At 43.4% G+C, this 21133-nt stretch overlaps 1 protein-coding gene across 2 annotated transcripts in view; it reads left to right on the plus strand.

Moving 5' to 3' along the window:
• The window catches only part of LOC102938965 (tropomodulin-2), a 71858-nt gene that overhangs the window by 25595 nt on the left and 25130 nt on the right, over positions 1-21133 (plus strand). For both annotated transcript variants that reach the window (XM_007056360.4, XM_043523830.1), the window contains exons 2-3: positions 10454-10661; positions 14507-14663. In XM_007056360.4, the coding sequence (XP_007056422.1) occupies positions 10536-10661; positions 14507-14663 (283 nt within the window). In that variant the 5' untranslated portion in view covers positions 10454-10535. The remainder of the gene's footprint in view (positions 1-10453; positions 10662-14506; positions 14664-21133) is intronic.

The following is a 21133-nucleotide window of genomic DNA, read 5'->3' on the forward strand; positions in this document are numbered from 1 at the left end:
ACCATCGAGAAATACCCCTTCCGATTTATGTACTCGGAGGCTAGGTGGTCTGGTGCCAGAATTGGAATATACGTCCCATCTATCACCCCTCCACAGTTAGGGAAAACCATTTGTGGAAAACCAGCCACAATGTCACGCACATTGTCCAGAGTCACAGTTCTTCTGAGCAGGATGCGATTAATGGCCCTGCAAACTTGCATCAACACGATTCCAACGATCGACTTCCCCATTCCAAACTGGTTAGCGACCGATCGGTAGCGGTCTGGAGTTGCCAGCTTCCAGATTGCAATAGCCACATGCTTCTCCACCAGTAGGGCAGCTCTCAATCTCGTATCCTTGCGCCGTAGGGTGGGGGTGAGCTGCACACAGTCCCATGAATGTGGCTTTCCTCATCCAAAAGTTCTGCAGCCACTGCTCGTCATCCCAGACTTGCATGACGATGTGATCCCGCCACTCAGTGCTTGTTTCCTGAGTCCAAAAGCGGTGTTCCACAGTGGAGCATGTCCATGAATGCCACAAGCAATCTCGTGTCATATGCGTTATGCGAGTCGACATCATCGTCGGACTCTTCACTGTCACTTTGTAGCTTAAGGAGTAACTTGACTGCAATTCGTGACGTGTTGGCGGAACCCATCTGCATATTCCTCACAAGTTCAGGATCTGTTCCAGACCGAAAGGGAAGACAGAGTGTGCAGTACAAAAACCGTTGAAAGATGGCGCCAGATGTGGACGGAAGCACAGGGATTGCTGGGAAGAGAAGCGATACATCACGGGGCATTGGGACAGGACCCAGAATGCCCCACACCCCCTCCCCCTTCCCACAAGCCACAGCGCCAGAATGGGAAGAGGTGCTCTGTGGGACAGCTGCCCATAATGCACCGCTCCCAATGCCGCTGCAAGTGCCGCAAATGTGGCCACGCCATGGAGCTTGCAGCTGTCAGTGTGAACACACAGCAGCGCTTTTCCTGCTGCGGTCTCCGAGGGCTGGTTTAACTCCCAGCGCTCTACATCTGCAAGTGTAGCCATGCCCTTAGAGAACATGCTCATTTAAAGTTGCACAATGCAACCTTATAACGTTGTTTGGCAGTCACCTGCTTTGTCAGCTGCTTGCAGGAAGAGCAGCCCATGGGAGCCAGCTGGTGGGGATTTGGAACTAGGGTGCACCGGCAGCCCCGCATCTGCTCCCCTAAATTCCCTGTGTGGCAGCTGTCCAGCAGGCTATCAATTGCCAGGCGGTTCAGCTGACATCCCCCCCCCCCCCGGCATGTGCTGCTCCGGCCCTCTGCCTTGGAGCTGCTCCCCGGAGCCTCCTGCTTGCTGTGTGGAGCGTGGGGGGCGGGGGAGGGAAGAGGGGTGCTAATGTCAGGGTGTCCCCCTGCTCCTGTGGGGCGGGGGGGAGGGAGAGGACACCACACCACAGGGCTCAAGACGGAGGGAGCTTCCTGGCAACAGCTGCTGATCTACTTAAAAAGGCAGTGTACTTAGTGTGGGGTCAGTGTACTTAAAGGGGCAATGCGCGTCTCTCTCTCTCACACACACACACACACACACACAAACACACACACACACACACGGTGTATGTCTCTGTCTCTCCCTCTCTCTCTCTCTCTCTCTCACACACACACAGGGCCATCCTTAGGCATACGCAGCTGCACAGGGCACCTGAAAATTTGGGGCACCCCTGGGTCTTAGTGTCCACCCTTCCCTATCCCTGTTTGATCCTTCCTGCAGGCTTCCCACAGCTAGCTGCTGCAGCCTGGTGAGTCTTCCTCCAGAGGGAATCGAAGTAACTTAAAAGTGAAAAAGCCTTCCAGCCTGCCAGACCTTTTAGCACAGGGGTGGGCAAACTACGGCCCAGAGGTCGCATCTGGCCCTTCAGGTGTTTTAATCTGGCTCACGAGCTTCCGCCAGGGACTGGGGTCCAGGGTTCGCCCTGCTCCGAGCATGCTGTGGCTCAGTGGCATGTCCCCCCTCCGGCTCCTACATATAGGGGCAGTCAGGGGGCTCCGCACGCTGCCCCCACCCCGAGTGCTGCCCCCGCAGCTCCCACTGGAACCACGGCCACACACACACACACACACACACGGTGTGTGTCTCTGTCTGTCTCTGCCTTGCTGGGTCTCCTCCCTCCATTCCTGCTGCCTTGTAGAGTGTGAGGCTACATTAACAACAACGCGCTAACTCTTGAGGGCTCAGCCGAGTGCTAGTTCATCATTTAGCAGTGAGGCATTCCCTGGGAAATATCCCACCCTTTTCCACCCTCTGACTCCACCACCTTAACCAAGCTTCACAATCATCATTTGATGTGTACAGTATTAAATTGTTTGTTTAAAATGTATACTGTGTAAATATGTGTGTATGTGTGTGTGGTGTGTATATATATATATAGTCTTTTGTCTGGGGAAAATTTTTTTCCCTGTAACCGAACCCCCGCTATTTACATTAATTCTTATGGGGAAATTGGATTCGCTTAACATCGTTTCGCTTAAAGTAGCCTTTTTCAGGAACACAACTACAATGTTAATCGAGGAGTTACTATAAAACAGAACGGATCAGCACAGAAACGTATAGCATACAGGGGCACGTCTATCTCCCTTGCGTCCTGCAGTGCGGGGTCTCCAGCCTCATTCAGCATGTTGTTAATTTTTAGTTATTAAGCACTTAAAATAGTCACCTCCTATGTCTGGTTTTTTTTCAACTAATAATCTTTTGGAACTAAATAAAATGAAAAAATGGGAGCAGTTTCTATACAACAGTCTCTTACATCTCCATAATTTAGATAGCTAATCAGGAAATGAGCTGCATGCAGTGCTGAAAATTTAGCCTGAACCATTACTTAGGGTGAGTAACGATTTTCACCAATACAGTCAAAATAAAAGCCAAATCCAGCTCTCTGAATTCTTCCCTTTCTTCCTGGCATAATTATCCTATGACTGCCTTGACTAGGAGGGTCAGGCACATAGAAAAAAATAAATATAGTTAAATGATCATTACTCACTAGAACACAGAATTAAAGGTTTTCACTAGAAACAAACATTTTGGGGGTTAGATCCCAAAGTAATTTTACACACCATTTTTTAAACCAGAAAAGTTATTAGAAAACATTTACAATATTTATTAACTTCTCTAATCTATTATAAGAGCTAAGAATATGTTCTCTATTTGTAAAACAAATAACATTACTCCAGAGCTAATTGAAGAAAATGTAACTACACCCACAAAAACTAAAATACTAATAGGAATTGTTCAACAGGTTATGCATTTCCAGGTAATTTAGTATCTAAAAAAACCCTATGAAATTGTGCGCCAGTTCAGGCCCAGATTCAGGAAAGCATCTCTAGAAGATTCAGAGCAAGCTGCACTGCGGGGACAGGAGGACGGTGAAGAAATTTGGCAGCATGTGACCTCCAGAAGAAGAAAGGGGAGCGTCCATGTACCAGCAATACAGATATAGGTAAGTAACCGTTTTCATGTTCTCTCCACAGGTACTAATGCGGCGAGTGGACTAGATGATACATCTGAGGGAAGGGAACAGAAGGAGACTCCGCCGATTGGAAGGCATGAGATGCACTGTCCTAGGGTTGGGGGTTCCACGACCACCACTCCCAAGAGAAGGAGGCCGGTGGTGGTGGTCGGGGACTCTCTCCTCAGGGGGACTGAGTCATCTATCTGCCGCCCTGACCTGGAAAACCGAGAAGTCTGCTGCTTGCCAGGAGCTAGGATTCACGATGTGACAGAGAGACTGCCGAGACTCATCAAGCCCTCGGATCGCTACCCCTTCCTGCTTCTCCACGTGGGCACCAATGATACTGCCAAGAATGACCTTGAGCGGATCACTGCGGACTACGTGGCTCTGGGAAGAAGGATAAAGGAGTTTGAGGTGCAAGTGGTCTTCTCGTCCATCCTCCCCATGGAAGGAAAAGGCCTGGGTAGAGACCGTCAAATCGTGGAAGTCAACGAATGGCTACGCAGGTGGTGTCGGAGAGAAGGCTTTGGATTCTTTGACCATGGGATGGTGTTCCAAGAAGGAGGAGTGCTAGGCAGAGATGGGCTCCACCTTACAAAGAGAGGGAAGAGCATCTTCGCAAGCAGGCTGGCTAACCTAGTGAGGAGGGCTTTAAACTAGGTTCACCAGGAGAAGGAGACCAAAGCCCTGAGGTAATTGGGGAAGTGGGATACCGGGAGGAAGCACGAGCAGGAGCGAACGAGAGGGGAGGGCTCCTGCCTCATACTGAGAAAGAGGGACGATCAGTGAGTTATCTCAAGTGCCTATACACAAATGCAAGAAGCCTGGGAAACAAGCAGGGAGAACTGGAAGTCCTGGCACAGTCAAGGAATTATGATGTGATTGGAATAACAGAAACTTGGTGGGATAACTCACATGACTGGAGTACTGTCATGGATAGATATAAATTGTTCAGGAAGGACAGGCAGGGCAGAAAAGGTGTGGGAGTTGCATTGTATGTAAGGGAGCAGTATGACTGCTCAGAGCTCAAGTATGAAACTGCAGAAAAACCTGAGAGTCTCTGGATTAAGTTTAGAAGTGTGAGCAACAAGGGTGATGTCATGGTGGGAGTCTGCTATACCGAGACACCGGACCAGGGGGATGAGGTGGATGAGGCTTTCTTCCGGCAACTCATGGAAGTTACTAGATCGCAGGCCCTGGTTCTCATGGGAGACTTCAGTCACCCTGATATCTGCTGGGAGAGCAATACAGCGGTGCACACACAATCCAGGAAGTTTTTGGAAAGTATAGGGGACAATTTCCTGGTGCAAGTGCTGGAGGAACCAACTAGGGGAAGAGCTCTTCTTGACCTGCTGCTCACAAACCGGGAAGAATTAGTAGGGGAAGCAAAAGTGGATGGGAACCTGGGAGGCAGCGACCATGAGATGGTCGAGTTCAGGATCCTGACACAGGGAAGAAAGGAGAGCAGCAGAATATGGACCCTGGACTTCAGAAAAGCAGACTTTGACTCCCTCAGGGAACTGATGGGCAGGATTCCCTGGGAGAACAACATGATGGGAAAGAAGTCCAGGAGAGCTGGCTGTATTTTAAAGAATCCTTATTGAGGTTACAGGGACAAACCATCCCGATGTGTAGAAAGAATAGTAAATATGGCAGGCGACCAGCTTGGCTTAACAGTGAAATACTTGCTGATCTTAAACACAAAAAAGAAGCTTACAAGAAGTGGAAGATTGGACAAATGACCAGGGAAGAGTATAAAAATATTGCTCGGGCATGCAGGAGTGAAATCAGGAAGGCCAAAACACACCTGGAGTTGCAGCTAGCAAGAGATGTTAAGAGTAACAAGAAGGGTTACTTCAGGTATGTTAGCAACAAGAAGAAAGTCAAGGAAAGTGTGGGCCCCTTACTGAATGAGGGAGGCAACCTAGTGACAAAGGATGTGGAAAAAGCTAATGTACTCAATGCTTTTTTTGCCTCTATCTTCACGAACAAGGTCAGCTCCCAGACTACTGCACTGGGCAGCACAGCATGGGGAGGAGATGGTGACCAGCCCTCTGTGGAGAAAGAAGTGGTTCGGGACTATTTAGAAAAGCTGGATGAGCACAAGTCCATGGGGCCGGATGCGCTGCATCCGAGAGTGCTAAAGGAGTTGGCGGATGTGATTGCAGAGCCACTGGCCATTATCTTTGAAAACTCATGGTGATGGGGGAAGTCCCAGACGACTGGAAAAAGGCTAATGTAGTGCCCATCTTTAAAAAAGGGAAGAAGGAGGATCCTGGGAACTACAGGCCAGTCAGCCTCACCTCAGTCCCTGGAAAAATCATGGAGCAGGTCCTCAAGGAATCAATTCTGAAGCACTTAGAGGAGAGGAAAGTGATCAGGAACAGTCAGCATGGATTCACCAAGGGCAATCTAATTGCCTGCTATGACGAGATAACTGGCTCTGTGGATGAGGGGAAAGCAGTGGACGTGTTGTTCCTTGACTTTAGCAAAGCTTTTGACACGGTCGCCCACAGTATTCTTGCCAGCAAGTTAAAGAAGTATAGGCTGGATGAATGGACTATAAGATGGATAGAAAGTTGGCTAGATTGTTGGGCTCAACGGGTAGTGATCAATGGCTCCACGTCTAGTAGGCAGCCGGTATCAAGTGGAGTGCCCCAAGGGTCGGTCCTGGGGCCGGTTTTGTTCAATATCTTCATAAATGATCTGGAGGATGGTGTGGATTGCACCCTCAGCAAGTTTGCAGATGACACGAAACTGGGAGGAGTGGTAGATACGCTGGAGGGTAGGGATAGGATACAGAGGGACCTAGACAAATTAGAGGATTGGGCCAAAAGAAATCTGATGAGGTTCAACAAGGACCAGTGCAGAGTCTTGCACTTAGGACGGAAGAATCCCATGCACCGCTACAGACTAGGGACCGAATGGATAGGCAGCAGTTCTGCAGAAAAGGACCTAGGGGTTACAGTGGACGAGAAGCTGGATATGAGTCAACAGTGTGCCCTTGTTGCCAAGAAGGTCAATGGCATTTTGGGATGTATAAGTAGGGGCACTGCCAGCAGATCGAGGGACGTGATCATTCCCCTCTATTCGACATTGGTGAGGCCTCATCTGGAGTACTGTGTCCAGTTTTGGGCCCCACACTGCAAGAAGGATGTGGAAAAATTGGAAAACATCTAATGGAGGGCAACAAAAATTATTAGGGGATTGGAACACATGACTTATGAGGAGAGGCTGAGGGAACTGGGATTGTTTAGTCTGCGGAAGAGAAGAATGAGGGGGGATTTGATAGCTGCTTTCAACTACCTGAAAGGGGGTTCCAAAGAGGATGGATCTAGACTGTTCTCAGTGGTAGCAGATGACAGAACAAAGAGTAATGGTCTCAAGTTGCAGTGGGGGAGGTTTAGGTTGGATATTAGGAAAAACTTTTTCACTGGGAGGGTGGTGAAACACTGGAATGCATTATCTAGGGAGGTGGAATCTCCTTCCTTAGAGGTCAGGCTTGACAAAGCTCTGGCTGGGATGATTTAGTTGGGGATTGGTCCTACTTTGAGCAGGGAGTTGGACTAGATAACCTCCTGAGGTCCCTTCCAACCCTGATATTCTATGATTCTATGATTCTATTCAGAACTGCACTTTAAAGCATATGCTTAAGCCCCAGTGAAGTTAAGTACATGCTTAAGTACTATCTTTAATAGAGATGGATTTAAGGAAGTGCTGAATCAAGGCTGGTGAGAAGTGCTAGACTGATAATCTTGGAGACTACTGTGTTCTGTTTACCCTTAGAAGGTAGACTCTGACAATCACAGCATCTACTGTCTTGCCAATGCACCTCAATCCTGAGGTGGACGGACAGCCTCCACTGGTGAGAGGTGGACAGGCGGAGGTGTGGTGATGGACTGCAGAGAGTTGTGTTGATGGGTGGTAGGCAGTGGTGAGTTTTAATTAGACTCAGCCAAGAGTATATCAACAAAGATGCCAAATCTTCACCAAAATGAATAAGGGTCACACAATCCAGCCTACTCTGAGGTACAAATATTTACTACTCAGAATGATAAAGGCACTGGGACCTCAGCAGTTGTAGCTGGTTTTGTTCCTCAAAGCAATCATTTCCTTAACTCTATCTGATAAAATATTCCAACATCTAGATTACAACTCTGTCTTTCCCAGGGACGTGATTAAACTCTAATGAAATCGGCCTTTAAACCACTAAATACAGTTTTAAAAAGATGTAATCTCCTTAAAGAAGTTTTTCATCCCAATTAATTTTCATCCCTAAAGTGCTAGGAGTTTAATGAGTTTAACCAACGAAACTTTTAGAAGGCTCCTTGCAGTCTATGTACAGAAGTGCTGTACTGTATCTGAATTTGACTCAACAGTGTAAATGTAATATATTTGGCACGAATGCTTTAATTATCTAAAAGAGGATTTTGGTTACAATGTGAATTGCTTAGCCTTTTGTAAAGGTAATGCTGAATTCAGCAGCAAAAACAAAAGAAAAAAAAGCAAATGATTTCAGTAAACCTCTTTGGCTGCTACTTTTGCATAAACTTTTCTAAAACTCACCATGTGTATTAGGATTTTGATAACAAAGGAATTTTTACAACTCTGAGAACTTTGTGACAGGTCAGAAGATTACTAAACCTCCTAAAGGAACCCTAAAAATGTGTCTAGTTGTACTGTTAAAGCCAGAAATGACTTTATGATATTGTTAAATTGCAATGGAAGGTGGAGTATAATGAAAAAGTTCTCTTTCCTGTGGCAGGATGATAAGGTAATTCTATTAATATTTTAACAGATTTGCCTTTATTTTATTTTTTTTAAATGTCCAGACCCAACATGTGATGTTTATATAATTCTGGAGTTTTCAAATCTGTAACCTCTCCTATAAATTATTCTCTTCTGTCATGTGGACTATTGACTTCTATTCAGAAACTGGATCAATAGCCAAAAGAGATGTATTGAAAACGCTTATTGAACTCATCTATTTTTCTGCCATGTACTTTTCTATTTTGGTTCTAATGCTCTCATTCAGTTTTTAGTTTAAAACTATAGGTGGAAGGAAACATTGTAAGACTGTGATTATAATTAAATGAACTCTTTGGTTAGGATTTTGACTGAATAAAAGATAAAGGACCAGACCCTCAGCTGGCGTAAACTGGTTGCAAGTCAATGGAGTTTTGCCAGTTTACAACAGATGAGGACCTGGTCTAGAAAATTCAATGTTATCATTTCCCTATCATATTTCTGTATAGATCATTACTTTCTTATGTATTAATGGTCCAAAATTGCAAAAATTTAAACTCCTGAAGTCTCTGCACCTTTGTGCGCCTATATTTGTATGTGCACTAACTACAGTTGGGGACACAAATTGTGACATGCCTAAATATGCATTCACACACACAAATGTCTGTTTTGTACATGCATTCGTAGTAACTGCACACACACAAAAATCATCGTGCAAATTCTCATGTAAAATTGCACAAAGACCACAGGGTTCATCTTTATAAATCTGATGAGTAAATGTCAGTTGCCTGACCATTACTTTGAATTTTGTGCATTCAAGAATCTCGGCTGTAATCCGCACAGTTAGTACTGTATATAGTTCAGTTTGGGAGGATTCTAATAGGTACGGTAGGGATCTGGGAGCCCTGGATTATGTTTTGGACTCTGCCACTAATTGCTTCATGCATCATACATTTACTGCTGCTTTGAGGAGCAAGATTGCTCCCTCTTCAGCTTTTACGCAGTATTGCGAGCCGTGCTACCAGTGCTAGAAAGAAGGGAATGAACAGAGGCAGGGAGCTACCACATACAAATCATAGAAGAATTATCTTAATAGTTGTGGCCACATGATAATAAAGTACTTGTTTTTGTTATTGATCTGCTGAGAATCAACTGAAAATCGACAAGTTGAGTTTTAAAAACACGAGGTTCATGAAATGTTAAGGACCTAACTGTATTCGTCCCCACATTCTGAATGTTTAGAGGTGCACATGCAGTGAAATTATTTGGAAATGATGTTTTAAATTAAAATTGGCAATTTCCCTCAGCGGGATTTCTTGTTTTGCTGAAAAGTGTCACCATTTGTAATGCAGACAGCAAAGAAGTCTAAAATAAGACTATGAACCAGTGTGCCGGAAAGCTGATTACGTTACCATGAGGAGATGTGAACTGTTTCTTAAAACCTGTCAGGAACCCAGGCAGAATGGGATGGGAAAGGTCCTAGACAGAAACTCTACAATGAAGCTGAGAAGAGACAGAGTAGCTTTAGGAATAATATTGCTCCCTTATTGTAACAAAGTTCCTTGTTCAGTGTTAGAAGAAAATGAGTTTTTACCATTATCACATGCCACTCACCATATTTTCCCTTTAGCCAGGAGAACAAAACAGATGCTTCTCTGTAGAAGCCACATAAAACAAATTCATCTCCCAGGTGAAGGATAATCTTGGTTCTCGATTATGTGATGCCCAAAGCTTCCCTTTGAAGCTGCAGATAGGATGTCCTAAATTAATTCCTGTTGCTAGGATATTTGCTGCATAGCTCGGCATGGTACTGTCCCCACTCTTAGGCTACATTTGGAGCTAGGAGTGTGATTCCCCGCTCAAGTAGACATATTTGCACTCTCTCATCAAGCTAGTGTGCTAAAAACAGTAGTGTAGCTGTGGTAGCCCAGGCAGTGGTGAATGGCTGCGTGGGCTAGCCATCCAGAGTGCAAGCCCACCCAGACCCCATAGGTACATACTCCTGGGTACCCCGCAGCTACACTACTATGGGTAGCATGCTAGTTTGGTGAGAGCCAGCGTGAATGTTTGCTTGAGCTGGAAACATACCCTTAGTTCAAGTGTCGATGTAGCCTGACACCGCTGAGTCAGAGAAAATGTTTCCTTTTTTAAATTAATCCATAAATAAAATACAAATGTGATCCCCTGAGCTATAGGTGTCTAGTGTAACAGGAGACACTGACAACCGCTTATTGTTAACAGTGAGTGGAAGACCAAGAAGATTGCCTCCTGAATGGTTGAAATTTCGCTGGAAAGCATTGAGTGACACCTTGCTGCAGGAGCCATGTCGCTGCCGTTCCGAAAGGAGTTAGAAAAATATAAGAATATCAATGAAGATGAAATTCTCAGCAAACTATCGGAGGAAGAGCTGAAACAATTGGAACATGTTCTTGATGACCTTGACCCTGAGGTAGGTAATGGGACAGAAACGGGACTGATGTTTCAAAATGAAGTAAAAAAGACTGAGGATTACTTATATTCCGGGCCCATAGAGGTGATCACGTGTTCTAAAGGATAAGGCACTAGACTAGGAACTCTGAGACCTTGGCTCTATTCCCTGCTATGCCACTGATGTGCTGTCTGACATTGGGCAAGTCTTTGTGCCATCCCTTCTCTATTTAGACAGTAAGTTCTTCAGGACAGAGATTCTCTTACTATGTGTTTGTATAGTGCCTAGCCCAGGGGTCTCAAACATGCGGCCCACAGGGTTATTTTCTGTGGCCCGCCAGCTCCCTGCAGCCCCCCCCCCCAGCATTTACCTAGAGCGGCTCCAGCCCAGCGCGCACTGGGGGCAGGGCAGGCTCCCTCCCTGCCCTGCCCCCGCGCTGCTCCGGGAAGTGGCCGGGACCTGGGGGAGGGGGGGCATAGAGGTCTGTGTGTTGCCCTGTCCGCTCCTCCAGGTATCTCCCCCGAAACTCCCATTGGCCGTGGTTCACGGCCAATGGGAGCTTCGGGGGAGGTACCTGGAGGAGTGACCAGGGCAACACACAGACCCCTGTGCCGCCCCCCCCCCAAGTCCTGGCCACTTCCCAGAGCAGCACGGGGGCAGGGCAGGACAGGCAGTCCGCCCTGCCCCTGGTGCACGCTGGGTCGGACCTGCCCCCCGAACCCCTCCTTCAGCCAAACCCCCTGCCCTGAGCCTCCTGCTGCACCCCACACCCCTCCTGCACCCCAACCCCTGCCCTGAGCCCCCTGCCACACCTTGCACCCCTCCTGCACCCCCTGGGGGCAGGGAGGGGGCAGAGTGGGGGTGGGGATTTCAGGGAAGGGGTTGGAATGGGGGCAGGGAAGTGGGGGGAAGAGGCAGGGCAGGGGCGGGGCCTCACAGAAGGGGTGGAGTGGGGGTGGGGCCGGGACAGCGGGGGGGTGGTGGTCAGTGGTGCGGCCCTCGGGCCAATGTACTAGTCCTCATATGGCCCTCATGGTCATTTGAGTTTGAGACCCCTGGCCTAGCCTAATGAGGCTTTATTTTGGTTGGGGATTATAGGCACAGCTATAATCAAATCATCATCATCTGTTTTTGAACATCACATTCTTTTGAACTTCTGAATTATATTGACTCTGTATTTTCCACTTACAAATTTTTTTAAGTGGAGAAAATTTGCTTTGCCAAGACTTAACTGAGCCAAATACTAGTCATCTCAACTCAATTATACATCAGCCATATCGCTAGGGCTCTACATTAAGAAAATATGGTAGTGTTGCAGACTTGCAAATGGCTTTCACAGTATGCTTAGAAACCTGTGACCTGGAGAAAAGATTACCTTTCACTTAAAGAAAGATGGGGCTGAGGTCACTGATATGGCTGCTGTTGGGAAGTTTGCACTATGGGTGCTTGCATAATATCAAAGCTTTCAAATTGACCTAGGAATTTAGCTATCAGTTTGCTAGTTTTCACCAAAAGAAAATACTGGTTCCAAGATGTTGAATAAGATAGAATGGAATGGAACTTGAAAGTACTTTCAAGGACACTACAAATTATTCAGGGACATTCCATACTGCTAGCAATCCAGTCAACCTGGCTCCCTGGCCGGTCAAAATGATTTTATTTGCTAAACTAGCAGACCAAATCTGGTTCACACTGGAGGGAAAATACGGATGAAGAAAAAGGTTAATAATTTCCAATTTCTTAGCACTCTATCTGAAGATTAGCCAGTATTGGCAGTGACCAACCATATTTTCCAGCAAGTACTTTCTGTACACTCAATTTATTTACTGAATATTAGGCTCTTGTAGTTATCTGTACTGGGATAAAAGGTGGCGGGGAATGGAGAAAGAGGAGTGGAAATAGAAAAGAACAACAACAACAACAAAAAGAGGGGAGAATTAGAAAGAGACACCAAGAAGAGTAGGTAAAGTTAGAAAGGGAAGGAAGTTAACTCTTTCCTCTACCCTTCACCTGTCCTGTTTATTTTGCCTATCAGCTTTTCAGGTCAGGGACTGTACTACTCTGTTTGTACAGAGTTTTCACAATGGGTCTCAGTTGGTCCTTTAGCACTACTGTAAAAAACTCAGTTAATAAGGGGTCAGATATATTTGTCTGAAAGTACTTGAGAATGTAATTTTAATAGTTACATCTAGTCAATACATTGCTGCACGTTATTTGCCACTGAAAAATATTATGTAAAGAAATGGCTCCACTTAAAAAAAAAGTACCCTATAGCAGAGTTTAAATTCAGAACATTATACAAACATGGCATCACTCTGTCTACAGTTTATGAGCACCTACAGGATAATAGGTTTATAAAGAATAGCCAGCACAGAATTGCCAAGAACAAATCATGCCAAACCAAGCTAATTTCCTTCTTTGACAGGATTACTGGGCCAGTGGATAGAGGGGGTAACAATAGATGTGATGTATCTTGATTTCAGTCAGGCCTTTGATGCAGTCCTACATGACCTTCTTATAAGCAAACAAGGGAAATGCAGTCTATGTGACATTACTATAAGGTGAGCGTACAAATGGCTGAAAGACTGTACTCAAAGAGTAGTTATCAATGGTTCACTGTCAAACTGGGAAGGCGTACCTAGTGGGGTCCTGCAGTGGTCAGTCCTGGGTCTGGTACTATTCAATAGTTTCATTAATGACTTGGATAATGGAGTGGAGCATATGCTTGTAAAAAAAAAAGTGCAGATGGCACCAATCTGAGAGTGATTACAAACACATTGCGGGACAGGAAAAGAATTCAGAACAATCTTGACAAATTGGAGAACTGGCCTGAAATCAACAGGATGAAATTCAATAAAGACAATTAGGAAGGAAAAATCAAAGGCACAACTACAAAATGGGGAATATCTGGCTAGATGGTACTGCTGAAAAGGATCCAGTGGTTATAGTGGATCACAAATTGAATATGTGTCAACAGGGTGATGCAGTTGTGAAAAGGGCTAATATTCTGAGATGTATTAACAGGAGTGTTGTATGTAGGACATGGGAGGTAATTGTCCCACTCTGCTTGGCACTGGTGAGGCCTCAGCTGGAGTACTGTGTCCCATTCTGGGTGCCTCACTTCAGAAAAGATGTGGTTGGATTGGCAAAAGTCCAGAGGAGAGCAACAAAAATGAGAAAAGGTTTAGAAAACTTGACCTATGAGGAAAGGTTAAAAAAACAGGGCATGTATAGTCCTGAGAAAAAGAAGACTGAGTTACAATTATAAGAATTATAAGAGTTTTCTTATGGGGCTGTTATATGTAAAGGGCTGTTATAAAAACAACAGTAATCAATTGTTCTCTGTGTCCACTGAAGACAGGACAAAAAGCAATGGGCTTGATCTGCAGCAAGGGAGATTTAAGTTAGATATTAGGGAAAATGTTCTAACTATAAGGATAGTTAAGCTCTGGAACAGGTGTCCAAGGGAAGTTGTGGAGTCCCCAGCACTGGAGGTTTTTAAGAGCAGGTTGGACAAATACCTGTCAGGGATGGTCTAGGTTTAGTTGGTCCTGCCTCAGCGCAGTGATCTGGACTTGATGGCTTCTTGAGACCCCTTCCGGCCCTACATTTCTGTGATTCCCTGATTCTATGAAATGCTACATACCAAAAGCTTCCTCATCAGGGACCAGATTCTCAGCTAGTTTAAATCAGCATCGCTCAAATGATGTCAGTGGAGCGATGACAATTTATGCAATCTGAAAATCTGACCGCAGGTGTCTGTGTTTTAATAGTATCATGCTGTCATGAGACTTGAGGACTTCTCGAGGTCCCTCCCAGACCAACATTTTTATGATTCTGTATCTGTATCTCATATATTTTGGTAGAATGCACTTCTGCCAGCAGGCTTCCGACAAAAAGACCAGACCAGTAAAGCTGCCACAGGCCCTTTCGACAGAGATCGACTCCTTTCATACTTGGAGAAGCAAGCACTGGAACACAAAGACAGGGAAGACTTTGTGCCCTTTACAGGGGAGAAGAAAGGTAAAGAGAAGGTTCACCCTCACCAATGCCTGCAATAACATGGTATTTGAACATATTAATTACAAGCTGTGGGGCCTCTCAGGGAAATTAACCAGGGGGAGGTGGACGGAGGCCAAATCATAGGCTTTTAATTTAGACCCAAAAATACTTTTTAAAGCTAACCTGATAAAACACTAGTTTTATCTATGGTCTGTTGTCCTGCCCACAAGGCTAGGAGCCAACAGCTCTGGAGTTCTAATCCCAGTTCTTATAGCAACTCCCTCTGTGGGCTTGGGGAATATATTTAGGTGCCAATCCAGCCAGGTGCTGGGCACTGTGCCCCCAATTCAGCAAACCACTTAAGCACTCCCATTGACTTCACTGGGTCTAGTCATGTGCTCACAGTTAAGCATGTGCTAGATTACTATTATGGATCAGACCCTTATATAGATACTGTCAACTCAAATATCACACTCCTTTCTGAATAATTGGTACCTGCTATTGCTATAAGTATCACCTAAGATCACTGTAAAGGAAAAAGATTAGAGCAAACAATTATTTTTCCAGTTGCTTTCTTTTTACATTTGACAGCACTATTCACACATTCAGTTTCATCATTCCTCCTGTTTTTATAGGGGTTTGTCATATAGCCACAAAGGAGAGAAAAACATTTTAAAACACAGGAAAGCGTGATTGTAAAACCCCAAACATTGGCAAGGTGACTTAGGCAGGAGTGGCATTTGGAACTACTTTTAAATTCACTCCTTAAACAACTGACTAGATTTCAAATATACTGCGTCCCTTTAACATCACTGCCTCATTTTCCTCATCTGTACATTGAAAATAATATTAACACTTGCCTAAGGCCTCCTATCAGCAAGGTACTTAAGCATGTGCCTAACTCTGAGCATGTGAGTAGTTCCATTTATTTCAATGCGGCATGCTTAAAGTTAGCCATATGCTTAAATACCCAGCCAACTGAAAGACTAAATGATTAACAACCTCCTCTGACCCCCAGGGAAGTAAATGGCAAAATTATTGACTTTAATAGGACCAAGACTGGTCCCTAATTACTATTTACAAAAGTGCTTGGAAGATATAAAGTGCTATTTGTATGCTAAGTGTTGTTGCTATTACTACATTTCATTTTCCTCCTTTTTTAAAAACAGACATCATAAAAAAATCTTTTCAAAGAGCGATGACACCTAGATCTCTCTAACTGAAGCATTGTTTTAGATCGTTGCACATTGTCTTCCCTATTTTCTTCTCCAGCACCTTATCCAGATTTTATTTTTAATGACATAAGGCCTGATCCTAAGTTCATTGAAGTCAATGGTAAGTATCCCATTGATTTCAATAGGTCAGAATTGGGCACATATTGTTTAGAAAGGAAAAACCAGTCTATCTGAGAAGGGATTTATTACCCACCCCTCCTCTTGTGTGACCTCTTATGCAGAATCTGTTAATATCATGTTAAACTGTTACAGATTTCCTTTCTACTATTGACTAATGAGTCTTCTTATCAGGTCTGTGCATGGATTTAAAAAAAACAAAAACAAAATCATATTTTTAATTTAAATATATTTTTCTTTTCAAAAATAACCCTATTTAAAATATAATTTCAAATTATGGCAACCTAAATTAAGCTATATGTTGCCGGCACCCAGTGCCCAGAGGCAAACAACAGCAGGGGTTCATTGCCCGGTGTGCGTCACCCAATAAACACGACTGGATGGAGAAGCAGAAAAGTTTATTTGGAATTCCAAAGAAAGGTACAGGAAGAGAAATCTCAAATCCTGCACATCAGAGCAGGTCATTACACACACTTTTATATTCCTTAATGCTACTGCACTACACATAAGCCAATCAAAGCTTTGCACAAATACTCTGCCTTCCTTATATGGGTTACAACAATGTTTGTTTCCTGCAACCTCTAACAAGCATTCCTAGCAACTTAAACAACCAGCACATCTTGTCTGGCCTTGTAGCTGTCTCTCCTGTTATCTTTAACTTGGTGTCAGCAAACCTTACACTATAAGGCATTATCTACAACTGCAACATTGTTTTAAGAGCAAAAGAGCTTACTCAAACCAGCCAGGCCTGAGTTCTATTAAGGGGGGTTGAAAAGAAGCCCTTAGGCCTACAGCAGGGAGACTTCCTCGACCCTTATGGCCTTCCATCCCCTCGACTTAACTAGTGGCCATACCCTAGGGTCTCCAACATATACATTTACCATAATCTATTAAAATTATTTAAATTAAATAAGAATAATATTAAGCAGTAAATGCTAGCTGCTAAAATTTTAAAGCAAGTCAAATTGTTGAACCGGAGGAAGTCACTGGCTAAGCACTTGGAACCAGAGTTTGCTGAAGTGCTAAACCAGAACTTTTGATACCAATAACCTCTTCCGTAGAGATGCAGAAAGAATATTTATTTCATTTCAGGTTATTCAGTAAGTTCAGGGCAATAACTAGCTCAAAGTTGAGAAACAGATTGGGTGCTGAAAAAGCAGGAAAGCTTATTTTCCTCATCCAATCTATAAGTAAAAACTAGGTCTGAAAGAACAAGATCTACTAGTTCTAAAATCTTGAAGGGTATGGTGACTAGAAACAATCAGTTCAATTCACTAACTACAGATGATACTTCCTTTATTTAATAAAGTAGTTAGTTTTAAATACAAAATGTATTTTGATAAACTTTTTTCTTATGTATCCAGCACATTTAAGGTAGTATTATTTAACTAATAAAATAATTTTAAAATGCTGTTTTTGTGGATTTTTAACTGAACTCCAATTTACATCCATCTAAAGTTTGACACAGATCACAAGTAAAAATCATCTATTAAACAACATATAATAACATTTTCTAACATAAAAGGTGTAAAAAATTAAGAATCTGAATAAATGTGGTAAGCGCTATAGTTACTTAAATAAATGTATGTAGATGCTGCATATCCTTCTGGTTAGCAAAAAGAAGTACTAAATTCAGTCTAAAGGCGACATTTAGTTACAAATCAATGTGTTTTAATCAATGAGAATCAACCTTTCTTTAGGAAAGTAACTAAAAGGTATAAATGCAAAACATGATTAAAATTGATACTTTAAATCAAGGTTTCCTGCTTACTGATTTGAATCATGATTCAAGTTGATGATTTAAATCACTCTGCTTTAAATCAGTCCACCCTGGGCATGTGTATATTCACATTGGCTCTGTCACAGGCATGTCTGATTTTTAATGATTAGTTAGTGTTGATTTAGAGGTAAGATTTGTTTCTTTTTTGTCCTATCTACATTAGAGAATTTGAACTTCCTAGCAGACCTGACACACACTACACACAAAATTGCTACCAGTGAGGCGCAGGATTTCACACTACCCTCAGGATTGCACTTGCTCTGTGTAAGGGTAATCATTGCGTTGTCCACCATGGTGTCACTCTGCACTGTGATATTGGGTAGTTTTTCATCTTTAGGTTTTCTTTGGATACTCTTAAAAACAAACGATTCTTCAATGTGTCCTGGTTGTATTAACCCTGATTATTAATTTACAGCTTCTGTGATTTAGAAACATCACTGTTCCACAAACCACAAATAACTGTACTTCTCACCTGTCCCTCGGCATAGAACCAGCTCAGCCTCCCTTGCACACAAAGCTGCTCTTATCTTAGTTATTTAGTGTCAACTAAATACATCACAAATGCTGATTCAGGGGGTTATTAGAATTGTGAAGTTATACCAGTGTTTTTATGCCAAGGCAATTATTCCCTTGATTTCTCGTGTCCCTCATTTGGGCTCTTTGTCCCAGATTGAGTCCCTAGTGTGAGCGTTAGGAGATTAAAACATATGAAAAGAAACCTTATGACCACTGCTTTATGTAACTATTTGGCAATTATCTAAACAGGGAACTCTGCTCTACTCTCATTGAATTTGGTGGCCAAATCTCTTCAAAATATCTGTGCCTTCTTTTATTAAGACTGACTATATTCCTATATTAAGACATATCTATTTAACTACTGTAGATCAGTAAAGACAATTATGTCCTGTTCAGCACCATAGCGTCTGAGAACTTGATGGTTTGTCCACCAATTTGTGTGCTGGTTTAAGAGCGCATGACTTCAGGAAAGAATCTGCCTACTTTAAGCCTGGCATTCCCTCATGCTGGGACTGCTGGAGCCTGTGCGCACTGTCATCTGACTAAAGTGCATATCTTAATAGGAGCATTCTACAGAGATTGTTTTCTCACAAACACACACACACACACACATACACAAAATCCTGGCTACACTGAAGTCAGTGGCTTAACTCTCATTGAATTCAGTGAGGCCAGTATTTCATCCTGTGTTCACTGCTTTATTTTGTTGTCCTCCTTCCCTCTGTGCTACATAGGTGTGGCACTCTGTAATTTGAATCCAATAAAATGTTATTGAGACATCCATCTCTCATGTAAACAAGCACTGTGGGCTTTCTACAAGCTGTAAAATGAATCTTTTCTAATGTGATGCTGATTAAATCTGATGAATGTTGCATAAGGACCAGGAGCAAGTCGAGCTGGCTGTAGATTTAGCACTAGTGTTCCTTGTCTCAGACTTATTTGACTTGGTAAAACTCATTGAATAAGTAATTATGACATGAATGTTTTGAAAGAGTAGTGGCTTGATTCTCAATTACATTAGGGGCTTCTCTACATTGGGAAATTGACTGGAATAGCTATTGCTGTAAACTATTCTGCAATGGCATGTTCCATTGTCTTCCACTAGGAAATATATTCTTTCAAGATTAACCTTTGGAAGAAGCATTCCACTTGCTAAGTGACATTTCTACACATTGCTATGGGTGTTATGCAAAGCTTACCCTGCCATGGAAAGTCTGTGGCAAGCTGAAAAAAAAAAAGAGATGTATTTTAAAATCCAGCTCCTCCCCCTTCTCCTCAAATTGTTTTTGGTCCATCATTTTTCCTTATCCCGTGTTTTTCGCCTTCTTTTGTTAGCTTTTCATCAAGGGAGTTCTTGACAAAGAAGCATCCAGCATCAACCAGATGGCTGAAAGATGAAATTTAGTTGCCTGCATTGGTTCTTATATGTTTAACATTGCCATAAGGTTTTGATTATGCTACACAACAAGCCAAAACAAATTCCAAAGCTAATGGGGAGACATTCAGAGGAGTCAGAACACAGGAAGTATTAAACACTAGCTCAAAGGGGACTTAAGGGTATGGAGAGTTGCCTTGTAGCTTATTGTAATCATGTTATGTGGGACTTGCAGTATTTGGCAAAAACAACTGAGTGTATGGCTTGCATTATAGTTTTGGGCCTCTGCCATAGGTTAGCTTGTTAACTTGCTACATAAATTGCTTTAAGGAACTAAAGGTTCAATCCTGTAAAATGTTGAGTGCTCTGCACCCAGTTCAGCAAAGCACTTAAGCATGTGCTTAATTTTAAGCATGTGAGTAATCTAATTGATTTGAATGGGATTGCTCATGTGCATAAAGTTAAGCACATGCGTAAGTGCTTTGCTGGATAAGGGTCCGAGTATTCAGCACCTTTGAGGATTGCACCCTAGATGGCCAAGAATTCAGTTGCCACAGAAACCACATCTCCACATGTGCCCCATGATAGCAGTTATCACTGTCCAAATGGTATTGGTTGTCTGTCCCCAGATTTGAGCCTGAAGAGTGTAGAAAATGGGCCCTGCTTCTGGAGGTTCCTCAACTTTGGAATTTGCTCCCTCTTGCAGGCTGCCAAAAGCAGAGGTTTGGTGACTTTCAAGAGCTGATGTGAAACATCTTTTTAGTTTGGCCGTCTCACTAGCAGGGGGTTCATTATTGTTGAGCAGCAGTGAGATGGTGGGAGATACGTCTGATTTTTGTAGCCACAGGGAATGACAATCTGTAATGTTTACTTTATAGGTTTTTGGACTAGCTCCTATCTGTAACAGATGCTCTAGCAATTCTTATATTAGAGTCAATAAACTCCAGTTCAGGAGATATGCATACTGACCCACTGCATTACATAAATAGAGCTGGATCGATGGTCAGCCACATTTGTACAATTATGGGGCCTGTCCCTGCATCACTTGCAAGTTAATGAGAGTTTGGGTGCACAGGAAAGGCAAGATTAAGTCCCAAAATGTTAAACACTGATAATGATACTACATAGGCGCAATCATATAAAAAGGAAGCCTTTGGGAGGACACAGGAATGAAACTACGTAGGGGCCATATTGTAGCTAAAATTGAACAGGTTTCGGGAATGGAAAGGATAATCCTGTGGCTCAGGCAAGTGAGCTGGGTTCAGTTCTCAGCTCTGCCACAGACTGCACAAGTCACGTCATCTTTCCTTTCTCCCATCTCCTGTATCTAAAAGGAGTCTACCTAAAGTAGTATCTATCTAAAAGTAATTTAGTAGATTTTACTATCTAAAAGTAATCCTACGTTTCTCTCTGCCATTGTTTAGACAACAAGCTCCTTGTGGCAAGGACTCTCTCTTACTCTCTGGTA

This window comes from Chelonia mydas, chromosome 10, assembly GCF_015237465.2.
Source record: "Chelonia mydas isolate rCheMyd1 chromosome 10, rCheMyd1.pri.v2, whole genome shotgun sequence".
In the NCBI taxonomy this organism is placed as follows: domain Eukaryota; kingdom Metazoa; phylum Chordata; order Testudines; family Cheloniidae; genus Chelonia; species Chelonia mydas.